The 23,358-nt window shown below is 38.6% G+C and overlaps 1 protein-coding gene across 2 annotated transcripts in view; it reads left to right on the top strand.

The window, feature by feature from the left end:
* Positions 1 to 7,326: 7,326 nt before the first annotated feature.
* The window catches only part of TAF2 (TATA-box binding protein associated factor 2), a 382,948-nt gene continuing 366,916 nt past the window's right edge, over positions 7,327 to 23,358 (top strand). For both annotated transcript variants that reach the window (XM_053715318.1, XM_053715317.1), the window contains exons 1-3: positions 7,327 to 7,602; positions 8,661 to 8,714; positions 14,955 to 15,115. In XM_053715318.1, the coding sequence (XP_053571293.1) occupies positions 7,549 to 7,602; positions 8,661 to 8,714; positions 14,955 to 15,115 (269 nt within the window). In that variant the 5' untranslated portion in view covers positions 7,327 to 7,548. The remainder of the gene's footprint in view (positions 7,603 to 8,660; positions 8,715 to 14,954; positions 15,116 to 23,358) is intronic.

Raw genomic sequence — 23,358 nt, 5'->3', positions numbered from 1 at the left:
TTTTTTTTTTTTAAATTTTATTTATAACCAGCATGAGGTACAAGAATAAACTGTATATCTGTGAAACACCACGCAGGGTGAGATAAAAGTTTACAGAGTAGATAAAACAGTACAATGTGACTACCAAGTGCAAATATATCCAATACATTTAAGAAACAAGAAGGAGAAAAAGAAGCTCAGTGGTTACAGTTACAATGAAGGCTGCAGAGATCCTCTACGAATGAGAGAGCAGTTTAGTTTTTACACAGGTGTACCTCACTACTGTTTTTTTTTTTATTATTTTATAACCTAACATAACTAAACATCGACAAAACTAAGCTAAAACTAGTACACACTGTCAATTCTCCCTTGATGCTCTATAACTCAGATGCGTTGTACTCAGATCATAGGTGTCAGAGCAAAATTGCGGGGATATCCCAGCTATCCCTGTGGGCATTTCTGCATAAGTGTTCCCTTAATGCTAGGCCTGTCCCTCCATAAAGAGGTTCCAATCATATGAGATCTAGTCTATAATGAGTATATTAGGTAAATTGAAACCATATGGGGGACAGCTGTTGTATCTCAGTCCTATAGCCCGGTAGTAATGTGAGTTTCATGTGTAGAATTGGCACTATCATGGGAATGATATTGATTTATGCTGTGCCCCTGACCAAGACTATATGTTACCAGATTTTCGGGTACGCAGAGTGGAGGGACCGATTTACTAGTATAGGGGACTAGCAGGCATTTATGTAGTTGACTCTTAGCCTGGGGTCTGGAGATAGGACGCCAGTATCAATCTAGGGGCTGCTGTAAGATGACTATATTCAGGCTGCTTACAGAAAAGAAAAGCTGTATGTGCTGATAGCAAATACTGAGTTAGTATGAGTTATGTAGAGAGAATGATGACTAGCAGTATTAAGTACTGTGGAGTATTAATATTATGCTGCAGTAATGAAACCAAACCCAAATAAGCAGGTATCGTAGTCAGGGTAAGTGACATTCGACCAGAAGTGCATAGAGATAAGTATATAACGAAATTGCCTAGTCCACAATAAAATTGAGAATCTATTAATTTGAGGGAGTTGAACTGGTTGGAGAAGTTACTATGTGTCAGGGTGATGAGCGCTAGCTAAATAGAGTTTAAAATACTAAACAGGATGAGAACATTAATAAACAAAACAAAACAAAATAAAACACAATAACCAAACTTTGGAGTTACAGTGGAAATGCGGCCCTTATAAGAAAGCAGCGTGGCTAAAGTTGTTGACACATTATGAGGGTTTTAACGCACTGCAATCCTCAGCAGACAGCACTATAATTTTTCAGCAGTTCAGAATCATAGCTAATAATACAACACATATTACATAATAAAATAATGAAATAGTGAAATAGAGCTTCTAAGCTACACATATAAGTTAAACTAAAACAAGGCAGGTCCTGAATGGGTTCAGCAGGTATATGGGCGGTAGCTGCAATAGGAAAAAATCTAAGTTAAGTAGAGTGGTCCCCAGCCAAGTATGTGTAAGGGCATCAATTACTCAGCTTCAATTAATTAACAGATTGTACTGCCCGGCAGGTATCTTATATTATACAATGGGTTAGTGACTGACTGTGCTAATCACCCACTGTAAACAGTGTGGCCGCTCCTATGTTGCATGCACGTAAATACTTGATAGATTCTTGGTGGTTCTGGGTGGGATGGGTGCATTCATAAGCTACTCAAAACTATTAAGTACATCTGACTATGGCCCCAAGCAGGAGTTTATATATATAAATATGGTGAGATCTCAGTGTGCAGTATCGTTTTGATTCACCAAGGTGCATCTAATAAGAAAAGTGCTGACAAGATTTTATTGTAAGTTGCCTGCCAAACAAAGTACTATTAGTAGACTGAATAACATTGTCCGGCAAAGCAAGCAAACAGCACCGAAGCAGCACAAAGTGGTTGATATACATGACAATAGATTAGTGCAGCCGCTGCTTCTAAGTGCCTTCAGCCCCTGTGTGTCCTGATGAGTATTTATGCTTTCTAATAGGTATGGTAGACTCAATTCTTTCAACACACAAGAAGCGGTGTATGGCTGAGAATAAAGTGCAAAGGTACCAGAGCACACACACAGTCAGATATTAAAATATGTCCGTTACTCCACCATTATACATGAGCCAGCTGAAGATTTGTATTCATACGACCGCTCTGCCACCCAGTCAGCTGGAGTATAGGATTATTGTCTGCAGCGGATCACCCGACCCCAGCACGAGAAGGAGTATGGCACTCATGCCTCAGGAGGGTGCAGTTCTTTTGCGGCTGAGAGAGGGGTTGTTCCGCAGCAAGAAGCCAATACAGTGGCGCAACAACAGAATAGCAGTCACCTTGCGGTGTGGAGGTTACAACCGCTGCCTGTCTGCTCTCCTGTGCAGCATGAGTTCTGCAGCTATTGTCTTCTCCCGGTGTGCGCAGTGCGGCGAGGGCCTCTGGGGGCTCGGGAGTTGCATCATCGCCCCTTTCCGGCAGGTGAGGACATTTGCCAGGCGTGTCGGCTGAACACAACAGCATGCTGATGGCTGGAGAGCCAAGGTGAAGAGGATTAGGGACACCGATCGTGGGGCCGTCATCGCTCTCAGTCCCAAAGAGTGCCAGGAGTCCCGAGGTTTGATGCGCCTCTACAGAAGCAGGTCTTAGGTAGATCCGTGTGTTGGGGACCGCTACCTCTTTCAATATCTCTGTTTCCGACATGATCAGGTAGTTTGGTTGAGGAGGGAGGATAGGGGAGAGTGATTCTTCCATCTGTGATATAGTGCCGTTATCTAAGGTATCGTTTTTCACACGAGCTGGTGACATCTAACGAGGTACACTCAGACATGTAGGAATTACATGAGGATGTTCGGGTGTGCGAAGCTCTCGCACTTCACAGAGGAGATCCCCTATAGTTGTTGTTAAGGAGTCCAGCATAGGCATGAATATATCTACTAGGGCCTCAGCAATGCGCGCCATCTTGGTTGTCTGAGCATGCACGTCTGTAGGTCCAAAAACTAATTCCTTACTTTTCTGTATCTTCTCGGAGGCCAGGAGTTGTAATGTCCTGATCCTGGAGTATTCCCAGGCACAATTATTGCCAAGGGAGGTATGGATGGCTGGGGATGTTGCCACAGTGTACTCAAAAGCAGGTTTCAGTCCCGGAGCAAAGTGAAGCTGTGGCCATCTTGTTAAGCCGCCTACCGGAAGTCAAATTTCGTGATCTTTAAGTCTTTCTAGAACAAATCCCTAGCAGACTTATCCATGTATGTGGATGAATAAATTATTTTATAATGTTGGTAGAAGGATTCCAATGTCTTCTGGGGCATTCAAATGACTATCCTTGATCTGAATTGATTCTATTGTTGGTGATTGTTTAAAGTTTTTTACTAGTCTTACCTGATTTATTTCCATATTTATATAGGTTCGCTTGCTATTTTAGTTCTGATCGAATTGTTGAGGCTGTTAAGAAGGAATCCCGTTCTTTTTTCAATTTTGCATATCTAGTCCAGTTTTCTTCTGATTGAGAATTTAAATATCTGTTATAAGCATTACTTACTGCTGCTGTTAGCTGCTTTTCCTTTAATCGGGAATTGCGCTTGCCCCTCGCCATATAGGCAATGATTTCCCCCCTTAGTACTGCTTTCGCTGTTTCCCAGACAACTGAGAAGTTAGATACTGATCCAATATTAAACTGAAAAAATTCTTCTAGTTTATTTTTTAGCCAATAGCTAAATTTCGGATCATTGTTTAAATACTTTGGATAGAAAAAACGCGCTCTTCTTGCAGATATATTGTTTACTGGGATATCTAGCATCACAGGAGCGTGATCTGAGATGCAAATTTCCGAAATGGTGGCTCTAGCTCCTCTTTGATATAAGCTATCATTTACAAGAATAAGATCAATTCTGGATAATGATTTAAATACCTTTGAATAACATGTATAATTTTTTAAGTCCGGGTTTTGGGCCCGCCAGATATCTCTGACTGCTAAATTTTGAAAGATAGTGTTGAAAATTTTTGCTTCCAAGTTATCTTTTTTATTTTTTTTTGCGCAGTACCTCTTCTTAATCTATCGAGGGGATAACGGGGTGCCATATTAAAATCACCTGCAATTATTACATAGCCTTCTGCTACTTGAAGTAGTTGAGATTGGAGGGAGTCCCAGAATTCTGGTTTAATTGTGTTGGGGGCATATAAGTTACATATTGTAGAGCATGCAATTTTAAGCAACTTTGTAATTTACTCCTATTATCAATTTTTCTTCGTTCTCTTCCTATCTTTATTTGAAAAAGAAAACATCTAAGTTTTTTCTTGGTTCAGATCTCTGGACAGCACTTTTTTATTGGTGGATGAATTTATCCACCAATCAGCAAGGACAACCCAGGTTGTTCACCAAAAATGGGCCGACATCTAAACTTACTTGCTTGCATTTCAAATAAAGATACCAAGAGAATAAAGAAAATTTGATAATAGGAGTAAATTAGAAAGTTGCTTAAGATGTCAGGCTCTATCTGAATCACGAAAGAAAAAAATTGGGTTCAGTGTCCCTTTAAGCAAGAGTATGGAAGTTTGGTAATTTTTGCAGGGCCTGGCTTTAGAGAGATGTCTTCAAACAATTTGGAAAACAACACATCTGTCCTTTGTATCATGACTAAGGGCCTAAAGCAGGCCTGAAACGTATGTTTTTTCCTTTGGACCCTATATGAAAGAATAAAGGCTTTTTCTACCAAATTGGAGGCTGGAATAAATTTGTTATTTGGAGAGATGTCACCAGCAGCAAGCAATAGTAGGAGTTTGAGTGAGACTTATACGAACGGGTATGATTGGAGACAGGAGAATTAGATGGGGAAAGGTTTCTAAGGAGACGTAGTTCATGGAAGGATACAATAGGGGATGAGAGAAGGGAGGGTGAGAAATGGATGGTGTGGGGGTTAATGTCATTGCTATAGGAATAACACTACTGGGAGCTAGCTGTTGATTGGTTGCTGCATATATATGCTTTTCTTTGTCTCATCCAATGTGGCCAGCTAGCTCCCAGTAGTGCAATGCTGCTCCTTCAACAAAGGATATTAAAAGAAAGAGGGAAATTTGATAATATAGTAAATTGGAGAGTTGTTTAAAATGGTAGGCTCTATTTAGTTTGTGAAAGAAAAATGTTGGGTTTCCTGTCCCTTTAAAAGAACTAGACCCACTGTTTGCAGGATATCCATTTTTCTTCCTAGAGTTCCTGGCACACTACTTACACCACTCCTTAGAAGGAACATCAAATCTATTGGAACCTTCCATGGCAACTGCAGGGAAAAAAAGCTATGGAAAAGCATGTCCCTAAAATTAAATGTTTTATGTACCCCCTCTCTCATTTCATGTAAACTTTTAAATGTTCATTATTTCATATTTAGATAGCAAAATTAATGCCAAAAATAGCCGCAGTCTGTAACATTTGGTTGATTTCAGCTCTGGATTGATTATAGTAAAAGTGCAACACACATATCTGGATTTGCGCAGATATTTGTGTGTTGCACTTTATAAATCTGGTGCTGAAGTTAGCTGATTGCTGCAGACCACGGACATTTAACGTATGAATGCCAATATATGAAATAATGTACATCCCTACCAAATGTAGGATGAGTAATACATACATGTGGCAGTAAGAAATGAAGTTACATCTGTTATAGATTGGATACAAACAGGCCAAAGTTTAAAGTGAATGTCAACTTTCATGATAAAGTGCCCGTTTAAAAAAAAAAAAAAACTATTAAAAACAGGGGCACTTTCATTCATGAAAGTTTACATTGCACCGGATTTTACAAATACCTTCTCCTGAAACGCTGGATCGCTGATCCCCCCCCCCGCCTGTTTCTTCCTGCTGTACTTACACAGCAATGACGAAACCGACTTCCTCCAATCACGGCGTGGCCTCACCAGATGGACGCTCCTGGTGGGAAACCCTGATTGGAGGAAGCCGGTTTTGTCATTGCTGACGAAGTACAGAGGACCTGCAGGCAGGAGATCCGGCGTTTCAGGAGAAGAAGGTATTTGTAAAATCCGGTGCAATGTAAACTTTCATGAATAAAAGTGCCCCTGTTTTTAATAGTTTTTTTTTAAAAAAATGGGCACTTTATCATGAAAGTTGACGTTCACTTTAATGATGGGGCATGTAAGTGCGCAATAAGTAGATGTTTAGCTCCGCAATGGGAAATCAGGTAACAAGAGGTCATGTAAAGTAATACTCACAGGCACAGTCCAGAATCGAAATTGAGTAATACACTTATGTTCAGGAAGTAACTGTTTTCCAAGAACGCAATACAATAAAAAGTACTTTAGTTTCTATAAAGTAATGGGAGCCTCCATGTTTCAACCCTTCTCTATCTTTCCTTCTGAGGACAATTAGGGACAGATATAAAATGGGTAATAAAAGATCTCGTCCAAACAAGGCTGTGGAGAATATAGAATTATCTAAAAGGGTTTCCACATAGCCTAGATTGCACAGAGATAAATAGAAACCTAGTTTAAAGGGACATTAAACACTAAATAAATGCTAGATAGAATGATTCGTTCAAAGAAAGGATTAGTCTGAGAATAACATGTAGATGTATTTTTTTTAAAGTTTCATTAGCTGTTTAATTATTGACAAAGTAAGTGTAAAGTTTTAGTGTCTATAAAACAATGGGAGCTGCCATGTTGTAACTTAAGTTACATTCTCTTCTGTGGCCAATTAGGGACAGTTATAAATAGGTCACTAGAGTGTGCAGCCAATGGTTGTGTGCAATATAACATTGTTCTGCACCTCCATTTCTAACAGGAACCTGAAAAGCTCACAATTTCATAATGGAATTACATGAACAGGGGATACAATAAATAATGAAAATATATTGCAGAGTTTTTTTTTTTTAAAAATATACAATTTATCATTTAATATTACCATATCAAATTGTTTAATGTCCCTTTAAATGTGTCTGCTCCTATTATTTTATAGAAACTAAAGTACTTTATAGAAACGAAATCTTGGCACTTATATTTTCAATATTTAAACAACATAAATATAATAAATACCGATACATATTTTTCTAAAGCTAATCTTAGCTTTGAATAGTGTGGTGTGATGTAAAGATCTCAAATACCGTATCACATTGTCTCATTAATTTTGGAAGGCAGCGCTGGGACAGTCTGTTTTAGTGTAATAAAACTAACCTCATATAAAAAAAAAACCCGTTTGCCCATTTTCATCCACTTTTCCAATATCAAAGATGTCTGAACTGTGCTCGTTTGTTTCGTTCAACGTCCGTCCGTCGCTATCTATCGCGAGATTTCGGTCTGGAAGCGGAAGTTTCTGAGCTACTATTCATGGATGGGGCAATGTGTGAGAGTGGAATGGATATCTAGTAATCGGTTCCGTTACCATAGCAACGAGATAACGCCACCTAGGAGCACGGGCCCATGTGGGCCAGGCATCCCTAGGTAGCCTGCAGGCACCACATCAAGCATCAGCAAAAAGACACTGTCTAGCTGCTGCTGACATCCTGGGACAGAGCAGCTGATACGACAGCACAATGAACAGGAAAAAAGGAGAAAAGGGATTTGAGAGCCCTCGGCCTTATAAATTATAAGTATCCAATAACGGTTTATATGAAGAACTCTCTGATTCCGGTCTGAGCTGAGTGTGCCCTGTCTAGGACACAACTCATATCACTTGAAGCATGAGACTGTGTTGTGTATATGACACATTGCATGGAGTCAGGCAGGGTTAACTGTACTGTGCTTCTTGTATATGAGATGTTTTATAGCACATAGACATATTTCATGGATCATATTGTAGAGGTATACGTTTTGTCTTAAAGGGATAGTAAACATAAAACATGTTATTGTTTAAAAAGATAGATAATCCCTGTATTACCCATTCCCCAGTTTTGCATAACCAACACTGATATATTAATATACTTTTTTACCTCTGTAAATACCTTGTACCTAAGCCTCTGCAGACTACCTCCTTATCTCAGATCTTTTGACAGACTTGCATTTCAGGCAATTAGTGCTGACTCTTAAATAACTTCATGTGCACGAGCACAATGTTTTTTATATAAAACACATGAACGAACACCCTCTAGCTGGGAAAAAACTATCAAATGCATTCAGATTAGAGGCGGCCTTCAAGGGCTTGGAAATTAGCATATGAGCCTACCTAGGCTTAGCTTTCAGCTAAGAATACCAAGAGAACAAAGCAAATTTGATGATAAAAATAAATTAGAAAGTTGTTTAAAATTACATGCCCTATCTGAATCATAAGAGTTTTATTTGGACTTTGCTATCCCTTTAATCCTGTATATCACATCTAGTTGTGTTGTGCATCCTATGAATAATGCTATAAAGAGTATTTAAACAGTGTGTTTTCTGTGTATGTAATATATGCTGAGCTTTATGGCACCAACGCATATGAACATGTGTAATGCTGTTTATAGGGAGATGATGAGAAAATATAGTTCATTATATGGAAACTCATATAGTATTTCATGCTTTGCATGCATTAGTGTTTGTGTTACTATTTTAGCTGTGTATGCTTTTTTTTATTGATCATTCAGTGTATTTTGTCCTGTGTCTTTAAAACTGTTGGTTTAGTTAACTACTTACCTATAAAGTGACTGTTTTCTTTTTTTATTTCTGCACAACACACCAGGTTGTCTGCATCAATAATATCAACTTCCAAAGAAAATCTGTAATAGTAAGTATTGCTCATCCATGCAGCCTTTCAAGTTTTTTTTCTTTTTCTTGTCCTCCTTAGTCAAAGTGATTGTAAAGTTTAAGGAATTAAAGCCCAGTATCTAAAATTACTCTTAAAAAAAGGGGCACTTTAATTCCTTAAACTTTACAAACAAGCTTTTTTTTTTTTAAAAAAAACATACTTTTGCATTATGGTAAACAGACCACCGATCCTCCTCCCGCATCTCCTTCTGTATTTTGCAGATCGATGACGAATCCAGCTTCCTCCAATGGTTGCGTGCCCCCATTGGCGTCCAGCTCGTGAGGCACGCAACGATTGTAGGAAGCCGGATTCGTCATCTAAATGCAAAACACAGATGTGGGCAGAGGATCGCTGGTCTGTTTATCGTAACGCAAAAGTATGTTTTTTTTTATTTAAAAAGCCTGTTTGTAAAGTTTAATGAATTATGGTGCCCCTATTTTTAAGAGTATTTTTAAATACTGGGCTTTAATTCCTTAAACTTTACTATCACTTTAAAGCGATAGAAATACATACATTTTGAATGTGCATGTATGTATTTCATTTTTAAATAGAAACTTTTTCCAGTATAGCTCCATTATTAAAAATAGTTCTAGTAAAATGTATTACTGTTGCACACATGCATTGAGGGCTTGTGCACTAGTATTCAAACACCATACCTGTTTAGAGAGCCAGCGGTGGTGTTTATTATGTCTGTGCAGGCTTAATTTGTGTTATATAAGTCACTGCTAACTCTCCGAGAAGGTGTGGTCTTTAAATGCTGGTTCATGGCCCTCAAAGCATATGTGCATGTGCCACTGAAAAACAGTGATAGCTTTTACTAGAAGCATTTTTGCTAATGAACATATATTGCACAATTGATTCCATATACATTTGAAATGCCCCATGCACGTTTCAATTTTTACCTTTCTATCCCTTTAAACTATTCTGACATGATTGTATTTTAAGTTTGCCTGGACCTTTCTCAAAATTGTGTGCTTTAAAAGATAAAGAGCCGAGTGTTCATTTGATGAATATATATTTGTATTTGTGTCATACACTTTTTTTTTTGTAATAAAACTGGTGCCAGAACAAATGCAATGCCGCAAACCACATCCATTTGTGTGCTTTTCTTTACTAATAAATCACAAATATGCATCTATTAAAGTGAAGGTAAACTTTGGTGAATGAAAGGCCGTTTTTTAAAAATACTATTAAACACAGGGGCACTTTCATTCATCAAAGTTTACAAAGCAGCCGTTTTGTTAAAAAAAAATTACCTTTTTTTCTTTTCACTGCTACAGCAGCTTCCCCCACCTAGAGATCCTCTATTCACACGTCAGCAATGACTAATCCGGCTTCCTCCAATCACAGCTTTCCCCCCAGGGTAGTCATTGCCTGAGGCGTTGCTGTGATTGGAGGAAGCACTGCTGACGTGTGAATAGAGGATCTCTAGGTGGGGGAAGCTGCTGTAGCTGTGAAAAGAAAAAAAGGTATTTTTTTTTTTAAACAAAACGCCTGCTTTGTAAACTTTGATGAATGAAAGTGCCCCTGTTTTTAATAGTATTTTTTTAATAGTATTTTTTTAAAAAACGGGCTTTCATTCATCAAAGTTTACCTTAACTTTAAGTACTTCATTGCTGAGTATTTGCATGAAAAATAAATGTTTCAAAAGCATTTCAAATAGGTTTACTCCACTTGAAAAGCCTCTTGAATAAGTCTATCTAATCTTTTTTGATGTGGCCAATTAGGGACAGGTATAAATAATCTCCTGTACTCCTTAAAGGGACATGAAACCCAAACAATTTCTTTCATTATTTAGGTAGAACATACAATTTTAAACAACTTTCCAGTTTACTTCTATTAGCAAATTTGCTTCATTCTCTTGATATCATTTGTTGAAGGAGCAGCAATGCACTACTGGTTTCTAACTGAACACATGGGTGAGCCAATGACAATCAGTATATATATATGCAGCCACCAATCAGCAGCTAGAACCTAGGTTTTTTGCTGCTCCTGAGCTTATCTAGATAAACCTTTCAGCAAAGGATAACAAAAGAACAAAATAAATAATAGACTTAAAAGTTGTTAAAAATCACATGCTCATTCTGAATCATGAAAGAAAAAATTTGGGTTTTATGTCCCTTTAATCGATCACCATGTTGAATGTTACAGGAGTTTTGCAGTATGTGGAATGCACTTATTCCTCTCTTGGTGTAGTGAAAATAAACCCACCATTTTCAGAGGGTAATTACAGGATAAGCTTACAAGAAAAATGAGAGTATATTGCAATCCTTTTTTTTTTTTTACTATGCCTCATCAAAGGTTTTATGTTGAATTTACATTCTGACTTTATTGTATTTTTTTTTAATACTTCTCTAGTAAAATTTGCTTTTTAGCTTTTTGATTGGAACGTTTGACAATATATTAGTGTTATGCACAATCCAGGTCTCGCACTAACTGAAAGGCATAACCGGGGTCCAAAAATGACCACACCCTCTGCATTATTTACCAGCCAAATTATTCTTTATTGTGACTTTTCAAGAATAACCTCCCCTCCCTCAGACCAAAAAAAAGGTCTGAGGAAGGGGAGGTTGTCCCTAGAAACGTCCCCAGAGTGCAGTAATTTTTGGATTTGTATATGTTCTATGTTCTCTTGGTTTAATTTGTTGAAGACAATACCTAGGTGTCCAAGTGTTTGTAAAACTATATAGCAGCAGTTTTGCAAAAAATATTTTAACAAAATGTATAACTGTTTAAAGCATTCTTTCAAAACTGTAGGCACATAGTGCTCCAGACAGGTGCACACCCCTGAGCCTCACTACCTGCTTTTCATCAAATAATGACAAGAGATCAAAGGAAATTTGATAATAGAAGTAAATGATTTTATTTTTTTAAACTGAATCACAAAAGAAACATTTTGGCTTTTGTGACACTCTTTAGTTTCTGTGTTCCCCATTGTTGGGTACTTATTAGTGAATGGCTGAATTTAAGCCCTCTGTTTAATCTAATTTTCCATGTTCCTTTTAATGAATTTGTATCTGCTGCAACGTAATTTGAAATATGTCTGTTTTGAAAAGATTAATTATAATGCTGTATATTTAAATAGTGGGTATATCATTTTATAGGACATGTGATCAATTTCTTTGTTCTCTTGGTATCTGTAATGGGACCTTGGGGGTTGCACCCTGAGGTGTGGGTCAGATCCGTTCTGCTGTGCCATTCACCCTTCTCCAAATACCGCCAGAGAGCTACAGCGACCAGGCTGCTATATGCAGTGATTAAGCTCTGTAGTGAAGAAGCTATTTTCCTCCAATACAAACACCAGACAAGGTTTAGTGCAGTAGAGAGTAACACAGTTTTTTTTATACGGTACAAGGTGTAAAATGTAAATCTGCAAAAGCCAATCACATACTGCCCCCTGCTCTCCCCTCTTGTGTCCAGATCTGTTGGGAGCATTGTTCCCTCTAAGGCCAGTTTTGTGTACGGCCCAGCAGTGAAACAGTTAAAGGGACAGTTTACTCAAAATGTTTCTCCCCTTTAATTTGTTCCCAATGATCCACTTTACCTGCTGGAGTGTATTAAATTGTTTACAAGTAGCTCCTTTACCCTTATATTGGCATTTGAAATTGTTGATTTAGCATGTGGTATCCCCACCTATTCTGAAAGTTTGTGGCCGCGCGTACCAGCTATAGATGAGCTTTGTAAACACAGCCAGCAGAAGAAATTACACTCCCAGTGTGATAAAGCAGAGATAAGGTAATAAAATGTTGATTTTCCATTGTTCTCTCAAAGTATTGGTGATTGTTTTAAGGACAGATATAAGATAAAGAAGCAGGTATATGTGCACAATGTGATACAGTAATGAGATCGGATTATACCTACAAGCTCAACCCATTTTATTAGGCTGTGGCTTCAAAACACAAAATCAGAGCTTTAATATACACAAATAAGCCTTAAAAAGCTAATTTTCATAAATTTTTTACTCTGCAGTTGGTAAAAAAAGCAAATGTAAACACATTAAGGGAAAAACTATTTTACAGTAAACTGTCCCTTTAATTGGAGCAATTAGCAAACACTACACAATGCAGACTGCAAGGTGTGGTTCCCTTATTAACTGTTTCACTGCTGGGCCGCACACAAAACTGGCCTTAGCGGGAACACTGGTTGGGAGATAAGCTTTCCGGGCATAGCAAGTAGCCCTGCCCCCTTTATTTCTGGTAACTTTAATGGTGAAGCTCACAGCTTCTAGAGGGAGTACCCCCAAATGCTTGCTATAATTTTAAGGCTTGTTCAGGTGTATGTTGTGTGAAAGTTTGGTCCATTTTGGTCACATGGTGCGGGAGCGACAAGCCTTTTTGTGTTTACTGGGTGCTCACAAGGTAGCGCAGCCTGGAAATGTAGGGGTTACTGCGGGTGCGGGGTTAATAAAATACTTCCAGGTAGCTAGAAAAATGCCTTGGAAAGGGAGCTTTAGTGATGGGATGTGGCACAGAGTTTGCTTTACAGTTGAAAGAAAATAAATAAAGGAACTTGTGGCTAGGAACCATCTTTTTAATCCCTGAGTGTCTTGGCTGTAAAAGAGGCAACAGGCTTTGTGTCACAGTATCTTTAGTTAAAAAAAGCTCAGGAGCGTGCACGTGTCTAGTGCACTATATGGCATCAGATTTGCAAGAGTACTTTGCAAGTTTTTTTTTCACAACAGGAGTGAAATGTACATTTTGATGAATTAAAGTGCCCCTGTTTTTAAACAAATTTTTAAAAACCGGGCACTTTACCATCAAAATTTACATTCACTTTAAAGAGAGATTAGAGTTGTATATGAAAACATATTGATTATTGTTAAAGAGACACTAAAGTGTTTTTTTTATATATTTGCATAAAAGCTAACACTGTACTTGAAAACTATTGTTTTAATATGTATATCTTGTCTCCCTAATTGTGGCCAGTTAGGGCTCATTGTGAATTAGTTTGTGCACTGCTGTCAGTAATCACTTTGGTGTATGTGGCTGGATTAAGCAAATTTCAGCATTTTTCAACATACAAAAGTTTTTAGAATTTGACTTCCAGCTTCTCTAGGTATCATGGGAAAAGTACGATTTTCACTGCAAAAAGTATTTTACAGAAGTGTCAAACAAATTAAATAACAAATGTATATTGCAGTATTATTTCATTTGTATCAGTAAAATAATCTATGGAGGAATTACAATTTAATTTTTGTCCCTTTTAAAGCATTATTATCCTTTTCCTAAATATACATCTTTAATTTAATTGCTTTCTTTTTTGTTGTATAGTTAAGTCAATAAAAAAAAGGTCTTCAAGCCGGCCTTCACTCAGCTTTGCTTGTAACTTCCAGGTCTGAGGCAGCATATGTACATGCATGTATCTGACTACCGAATCAGGAGTAAATGAGATTAAAGGGATATTAAACCCAAATTATTTCTTTCATGGTTCAGATATCAACTTAATTTTACTCCTATTATCAATTTTTCTTCGTTCTCTTGGTATCTTTATTTTAAAAAGCAGGAATGAAAGTTAGAAGCCGGCACAATTTTTGGTTCAGCACCCTGGATAGCGCTTGGTGGCTACATTTAGACATATATCGGCAAGGGCTACTCAGGTGCTGAGCCAAAAATGGGTTAGATCCTAAGCTTACATTCCTGATTTTCAAATAAAGATACCAAGAGAACAAAGAAAAATTGATAATAGGAGTTAATTAGAAAGTTGCTTAAAAAGCATACTCTATCTGAATCATGAAAGAAAAAAAATCAGGTTTTACACCCCTTTAATTACTTTTTTATATACTACATAACAAGGAATACATTTATATTGAATATATAAATTGGAGATACAGTTACTTATGTTTTATATATATTTATACTTTCCTTTCATATGTCTTGTTAGTGTTCCTTTAAAGGGGCACGAAACCCAATTTCTTTTCTTTCACGATTCAGATATAGCATGCAATTTTAAAACTTGCCAATGTATTTATATTATCTAATTTGTTTCATTCTCTTTGTATCCTTTCTTGAAAAGTATGCCTTGGTAGGCTCTGAAGCTGCTGATTGGTGGCTGCACATATTTGCCTCTTGTCATTGGCTTTTAAAATTGTATGAACTATCTGAATCGTGAAAGAAAATTTGTAGGTTTCATGTCCCTTTAATTTAAGGTAATACCTAGCTTTTTAAATTTAATTTATCATTTGAAAATTTATTGTTTTGTAACATTCTTCTATATTTACAGGGTTTTGTTGAATTAACAATAATACCCACTGTTGCCAACCTGAACAGAATCAAACTGAACAGCAAACAATGCAGAATATACAGAGTTAGAGTGAACGAACTAGAAGCTGCTTTTATTTACAACGACCCAACACTGGAAGTTTGTCACCATGAGTCCAAGCAGTACGTATTAATAGTCATGTCTTTATTACTGCAATAGTGAGTATATCTGTGTGATATGTATGTGTTTTATCTATAACTGGAAGCTAAAACATTTCATCTGCAGTTTGTTTGACTATTGTGAATGGGCATTAGGGAAATGTACGTTTATGTCTTCTAGTTCAGGGCTCGAGAAACCCAGGAGCTAGGTAGCCAGTGGCTCCTTGAATTTTACCCCTGACTCCTAAGTTTTAGAGTTTTTCTCCATATCTTACTGGCTTTTAAATTTTAAACAGATTTGGCGATGCCTGCTCTAGTTACAGTATTTTGTTCATTTAGAGGCATAAAATAAGTAATAATTGTCTGTTGATTATGAATAAAATATCCGCAGAGAATGGTAAATGGTTGCTGTGATATTAACCCTTTAGCAATGGTGGTCGTACAGGGTATGAAGCCTCCTCTTTGGTCCTGAGGGTCGACCACCATACCCTGTATAGTGGCCATTTGAATGGCTACAAGAAAGCAAACATCGGCAAGACCACACTCTTTCTGGGTGCTTTACCAGTGAAGCATCTCAGAAATACCCCGTTATAGACAACTCCACGCAAGTGCTTGCTGGGACATCGTGTCCCGTGATCGCATCTCTATCACTGCCAAAAATCAAGGATGCCACAAGAATTCAGTGATGCTATATGGTGCTTATTCAAACTGCACACACGATTGTCACCAAACCACATGCACAGTACATGCACGCTATTCTGTGTCTATGTATGCTCTTAGATCTATGAGAGTAAAATAAGCATAGAACACATTTTATTTTTATTTCAGTATATTTCAAAATGATTTACGTCATTATTTTGAGGCTGAATAATCCTATTATTTTTACAATTTCACTTTAATATATAGTCACATAAACATTTTACTTCCTAATCAAAAGATTTTCTTTCTAATGACACGGTGAGTCCAGGGATCATCATAATTACTATTGGGAATATCACTCCTGGCCAGCAGGAGGCGGCAAAGAGCACCACAGTAAAGCTGTTAAATACCACTCCCCTTACCAACAACTCCCAGTCATTCTCTTTGCCTTCAGCAAGGAGGTGGTAATGTGTTTAGTTGTCTGAAGATTCTTCAATCAAGAGTTTATTTTTTTTAAAAGCAGATCTGGCTGTTCTGTTTTTTACTGGGGTCTAGCTGTGTTCCACATCAGACTCTTCAGTAAAACTGTGGTGGCTTTTGAGCACTTGGAAACTGGTAGTATTTTTCATTTCACTGTGCCTTCCATGTTTGGTGCTGCCCTATCCGGAATGCCTGATTAAGAGTAGTCAGTCCTTAATTTGTTCCACGGGTCTATGGGGGGAGAAAGCCTTTCTATATCTGTGAGCTGCCCTGCTGCCGGGCAGATTTGACTCGGGTAAGTGCCGGCTTTTATTTTCTTTATTTAAAGAGAGTTTGGCACTTTGATGGGTACAGGGACTGTTAAACCAGTGTGGGTTTATGTTTGGGCAGTATTTGGGCATTGTGTGACACTTAGGAGAAGCTCTGTTTGTTTTTTTAACCAGCTTTTTTCTATAGGGAAAATAGCAATGGAAGCCGGACTTTTAGTGACACCCACAAATGGGAGGGCTTATTCTGAGGCGGCAATTCTGTTTGGTGTTTTTTCGGATCATTTCTTTGTTTGTTCCGGTGTGTGGAGGTTCTCTTTTTTTTTTTTTGCGGTTTGCATTTCCTTTCAAAGGTTGCTGGGTCCGGATCGTCAGGAGTATTTTCCGGCTTCAGGGGGTCAGGTAGCCACCTCAGCAGGGTCTGTTGAGGTAAGGAGGCTGCCCGAAGGTGTTTTTTAGCTTTAAAAGCAATCATATTTTTTTGCAGTAAAAAAAGTTGCACTTTAAAATTTAAAGGAACAGTAGCGTTTTTTATTTTCTAATTTTTGGAAGCCAATTTGATTTGTTTTTGGTAAAGATAGAAGAGGCTTTGCAGGTTGTCCCATGCAGTTTGTGTTTTGACTCTAATGTGGAACCTCCAATGCGTTTTTGTTTCTCATGTATTGAAGGGACATTACAGTATAGGGATAAGATTTTTGAATCTGAGCCATCATTAGCTAAGGTGGATGCTGTTCAGGGGTCTCCTGTTCGGAATATGCCGCAGCTTTCTCTTTGTGTGTCCCATCTTTCAGTGTCATCACATGCAGTGCCCAGTGTTTCTACTCCAGTTGGAGTTTCCTTTGCAGGACATTGCTACCTAGATATCCTCTGCGGTAACTCATGTCCTGGCAGCTTTTCCTGCGTTGCAGGGGAGGCGTAAAAGGAGATATAAGGATTCAGTGAGGAAGGTATCTGAATGAGGTATGGCTATGTTGACTGTTTCTTCCCATTGGTCTGAGGGGGAAGATTCTTCCATAGCGTCTGAGGGGGAAGTTTCAGATTCTGATAGTATAGTTCCTTCTTCTGCTTCTGAATTGGTAACTTTTAGATTTAAGCTTGAGCACCTCCGGACGCTGCTTAAGGAGGTTTTGGCTACTTTGGAGGACCCTGATACTACACTAGTAGTTACGCCAAAGAAATCTAGTAAACTTAACAAGTTTTTTGATGTTCCCTCAGAGGTGGAGGTTTTTCCTGTTCCTGACCGTGCTTCTGAGATTATTGCACAGGAGTGGGAGAATCCTGGGGTTCCTTTTTCCCCTTATCCGATTTTTAAGAAGATGTTTCTTATGGCTGACTCTGTTAAGGAGTCTTGGCAGACGGTTCCTAAGGTGGAAGGAGCGATTTCCACTTTGGTTAAGAGGATCAATATTCCCATTGAGGATAGTTGTTCTTTTAAAGATCCTATGGATAGAATTTTGGAGGCGTTGCTTAAAAGGATTTATGTTCACCAGGGTCTGGAATAGCAGCCTGCGGTGTGTATTGCTACTGTTACCTGTGCGGCAGCATATTGGTTTGATGCTTTGTCTGATTCTATTCAGACGTATGTACCTATGGATGAAATCCAAGATAGGATTAAGGCTCTTAGGTTAGCAAATTTCTTTATTACGGATGCCTCTTTGCAGGTTATCAGATTGGGTGCAACAATTTCTGGTTTTGCTATTCTGGCATGCAGGGCTTTATGGTTAAAGTCCTGGTATGCGGATGTGTTGTCAAAGTCTAAACTTTTGTCTATTCCTTACAGGGGTAAGACTTTGTTTGGGCCAGGCTTAGTTGAGATTATTTATGATATTACAGGAGGTAAGGGACATTCTCTCCCTCAGGATAAGAGATATAAGTCTAAGGGATGCTAGAGTAATTTTCGTTCCTTTTTGAATTTTTCAGGCAAGCCTTCCCCTTCCTCTGCCAAGCAGGAACAGTCCAAGTGCTTCTGGAAGTCCAATCAGGCTTGGAGCAAGGGGAAGCAGTCTAAGAAGCCTGTCTTTGACTCAAAGTCAGCATGAAGAGTTTGGCCTCGGTTCGGGAGCGGATCTTGTGGGGGGCAGACTTTCCCTGTTCACTCAGGCTTGGGTTCGGGATGTTTCGTATCTCTGGGCGGTGGACGTAGTGTACCACTGATACAATTTGGAGTTCAAAAGTTTTCCTCCCAGGGGCAGGCTCCATCTTTCAAGGTTATCTGTAAACCAGATAAAGAGAGAGGCATTTTTAAAATGTGTTCAGGATCTATCCGTCCTGGATGTGCTAGTTTCTGTTCCAATTCAGGAACAGGGTCTGGGATTTTATTCCAATATGTTTGTGGTTCCCAAAAAAGAGGGAACTTTTAGACCTGTTCCAGACCTCAAGAGTGTAAACACGTTTCTCAGAGTTCTACCTTTCAAGATGGACACCATTCGCTCCATTCTTCCTCTGGTTCAGGAAGGTCAGTTCAGGACTTCTGTGGATCTAAAAGATGTGTATCTACATATTCCTACCGCACAAGGATTAGCACAAGTTTCTGAGGTTTGCGTTCCTAGACAAACATTTTTAGTTTGTGGCACTTCCTTTTGGCCTGGCAACGGCTCCCAGGTTTTTCTCAAAGGTTCTGGGAGCGTTGTCAGCGGTTCTCCAGTTGCATGGTGTTGCTGTGGTGCCTTATCTGGACGATATCTGGTTCGGGCGTCATCTTTTCAACAAGCAATCTCCCACACGGAGTTGTTGTCTTTTCTGCGTTCCCATCGTTGGAAGATGATTTTAGGAAAAAGTTTCTTGGTTCCATCTTCAAGGGTGGTATTCTTGGGAACCATTATCGATTCTCTAGAGATGAAGGTTTTTCTGACAGAAGCCAGAAGAACAATGATCTTCAACTCTTGTCTTGCCCTTCAATCCTCTCCTCGGCCGTCAGTGACTCAGTGTATGGAGGTAATCAGTCTGATGGTGTCAACTATGGAAATCATTCCGTTTGCTTGGTTCCATCTCAGGCCTCTGCAGTTATGCATGCTCAGACAATGGAACGGGATTATGCGGATCTGTCTCCGCAAATCGTTCTGGATCAGGTGACAAGAGATTCTCTTCTGTGGTGGGTGTCTGAGGAACACCTCTCCCAGTGAACTTGCTTTTGCTGACCTTCCTGGGTGTTTGTGACCACAGATGCCAGCCTGCTGGGTTGGGGAGCTGTCTGGGGCTCGTTGAAGGCTTGGTTTATGGACTAGGGTGGAATCACTTCTTTCTATGAAAATCTTAGAGCTGAGGGCAATCTTCAATGCTCTTCTGGTCTGGCCTCAGTTAGCTTCAGCCCAGTTTATCCGGTTTTGGTTGGTCTATATAACGTCAGTGGTTTACATCAATCATTAGGGAGGAACTCGGAGTTCCTTAGCCATGTCAGAGGTAGCCAGGATTATTCAGTGGGCAGAGATCCACAATTGCTCTCTGTTTGTGATCCACATTCCAGGGGTGGACAATTGGGAAGCGGATATTCTGAGCAGACAAACATTTCATCCGGGGGAGTGGGAACTTCACCCGGAGCTGTTTGCCAACTTGGTTCTCAAGTGGGGGCAGCCGGAATTTGATCTCAGGGCATCTTGTCAGAATGCCAAGCTTCTAAGGTTCGGGTCAAGGTCAAGAGATCCCCGGGATGTGTTGATAGACGCTCTGGCAGTTCCTTGGAACTTCAGTCTAGCGTATGTGTTTTCTCCGTTTGCTCTCCTTCCACGAGTCATTGCTCGAATCAGACAGGCGAGGGCGTCGGTGATTCTCTTTGCTCTGGCATGGCCTCGCAGAATCTGGTATGCAGATCTGGTGGAGATGTCATCTCTTCCACCTTGGAGTCTTCCGTTAAGGAAGGACTTTCTACTTCAGGGGCTCTTTTTTTTCATCCAAATCTCGTTTCTCTGAAGCTGACTGCTTGGAGATTAAACGCTTGATACTATCTAAGTGTGGGTTTTCTGAGTCGGTCATTGAGACTGTGATTCAGGCTCACAAGCCTGTGACTAGAAGAGTATCTTTATTGGTGTGAATCCTAAGGCTATTCTTGGAGTAGAGTTAAAATTTGAGGATTTTGTCTTTTCTCCAAGAGGATCTGGAGAAGGGTTTAGTTGCTAGTACCCTGAAGGGTCAAATTTCTGCTTTATCTATTTTGTTGCACAAGCGTCTGGCGGGTGTGCCAAATGTTCAGTCTTTTTGTCAAGCCTTGATTAGAATCCGGCCTATGTTTAAGTTTTCTACTCCTCCGTGGAGTCTTATTTTGATTCTTAGAGTCTTTCAGCAGGCTCTGTTTGAACCTATGCATTCTTTGGATATTAAATTGTTATCCTGGAAGGTTTTGTTTTTGGTTGCTTTTTCTTCGGCTGGAAAAGTTTCGGAGCTCTCAGCGCTGCAGTATGAGTCTTTTTTTCCTTATTTTTCATTTGATAAGGTAGTCCTGCGTACTGCCTTAGGTTTCCTTCCAAAAGTGGTTTCGGATAGGAATATTAATCAAGAAGTTGTTGTTCCTTCCTTGTGTCCTAATCCTTCTTCTCATAAGGAGCGTTTGTTGGACAACCTGGATGTGGTTCGTGCGATGAAGTTTTATTTGCAGGTGACTAAAGATTTTCGTAATTGTTGTGTTTTCTGGAAAACGCAAGGGTCAGAAAGCTACGGCTACTTTTCTTTCTTTTTGACTGAGGAGTGTTATTCGTCTGGCATATGAGACTGCTGGACAGCAGCCTCCTGAGAAAATCACAGCTCATTCCACAAGGGCTGTTTCCTCATCTTAGGCCTTCAAAAATGAAGCTTCTGTGGAACAGATTTGCAAGTCTGCCACTTGTTTATCTTTACACATTTTTTCAAAATTTTAAAATTTTTATACTTTTACTTCAGCTGTTTTTGGGAGAAATGTTCTTCAAGCAGTGGTGCCTTCTGTTTACGTTAACTGTCTTGTCCCTCCCTTATCACCCGTGTCCTCTAGCTTGGGTATTGATTCACAATAGTAATTATGATGATTTGTGGACTCACCGTGTCATTAGAAAGAAAATTAAATTCATGCTTACCTGATAAATTTGTTTCTTTCTTGACACAGTGAGTCCATGGCCCGCCCTGTATTTTCAGACAGTTTATTTTTACATAAACCTCAGGCACCTCTGCACCTTATATTACTTCCTTTCCCTTTGGTCGAATTACTGGGGGTTGTGGGTAAGAGGAGTGGTATTTAACAGCTTTGCTGTGGTGCTCTTTGCCACCTCATACTGGCCAGGAGTGATATTCCCAATAGTAATTATGATGATCCGTGGACTCACTGTGTCAAGAAAGAAACAAATTTATCGGGTAAGCATAATTTTCATTTTTTTAGGTTTCAATAAATTGCTTTGCTAGCAAGTTTGGAGGCCTAGACATTGGAGGTATTCCTAAAATCAAGGCAAGATAATTCATGTATTTTGTTCTGCCATTTTCTCTGTCGTTAAGCGTGCAGTGTAATGTTAATATTAATTTTGCTATATTAGGAATTTAAATATCTCCCTTCAGTAATTTATTTCAATATGGAAAATATGAGGACATATATAGCTACAGTTTAAGTGTTTTTAAATGTGTGACTGTGTGATTGTTTGGACATTAAATTAAAATTTCCCAGTGCATGTGTATATGAAAGTTTTCTAATAATTTACATGTATTTCTGAAGGCAGTAATTATTTGATGATATACAGGGCTCGGCACTCTTTTTCATGTTGTATGTCTATTTACAACTGCTTAATAGTTGTCTATTTTGTGCCTATACCCTGCCAAAATAACCTCTGAGATACACAATAGACTAACGGTTATTTTGGAAATTATTTTTACTGCCTCCCCATTTCCTCTTTTTCTTTTTTACATATTTTTGCAACAACCAATCAACAGTTCCTGAGCCTTCCTATGTATCTTTTTCAACAAAGGATATCAAAAGAACAGAACAAATTAGATAGTAGAAGACAATTTGAAAGTTGTCTAAAAATGACATCTATCTGAATCATGAAAAAAAACGATTGGGTTTCATGAGTTCTTTAATTTTTTTTCATGTTCATGTTAAAGGGGACATAAAAGTGCACAAAGAAAATGCTCTAATGTGTTGGAGTATTTTATTATTGCACTATTTTTTTTTTATTTGCATCTAATTGTGTTTAACACCCTATTTTATAATTATAGAATTAGTGTCTCAGATCAACATAAAACTTTGCTGCAAGGCTTTAAAAGCAAAGCTGCACAGACTAAGGAATAGTCACGAGACATTCTGAACTGTAGGTTTTATACCTTATCAACTGCTCCTCACCGGCCTGCCTTTTAAAATCTAAAAAAAAAAATAGTTTGCTATAGGGAAATGGTTGCGCAGGCTAAAGAAAAGACTGTTCAGGTCATTTGATAGAATTTGCAGATAAGTATTCTATATGTGCTGCTGTGTTTTGTTTTGTTTTTGTTTTTTTAAAGGTTTTTATTAAGACATTTGCAGGTTGACAAACCAAAACAGGTAAAACATACAACAGGTACGAAAGTAACAATATGGAATACAATATGGTCATCATAAACAAGTATCTGTGGGATTTCGGAGGTAGTTTAAAGTAGAACCTGAAAAGAGATGCATTTGCATAATGCTATGTATACATAATATATTAGTTATTTATTCCGATTTTTCCCCATTTCTTCATGTAGTGACCAATAGTGTGTACGTAAGAGCTAGAGAGGATGTCTTAGTTTTTTAATATGGAGAGATAGATAGGATGTAAAATTTAAATGATAATTACACCATCCTAGAGATGTAGTCCAAGGAATTTGAGCATGATAATCAAACTATAGAGGTCGTGGACTGGGGGAATAAATCTTAACTGTCTTGAAAGTGCCTTCTTAAGAGTGTCGGCCCAGAGGTGG

The sequence above is a fragment of the Bombina bombina genome, chromosome 5, assembly GCF_027579735.1.
Source record: "Bombina bombina isolate aBomBom1 chromosome 5, aBomBom1.pri, whole genome shotgun sequence".
NCBI lineage: Eukaryota > Metazoa > Chordata > Amphibia > Anura > Bombinatoridae > Bombina > Bombina bombina.
Note: the sequence above shows the minus strand (reverse complement) of the source record. Positions and strands in the feature narration are given on the sequence as shown.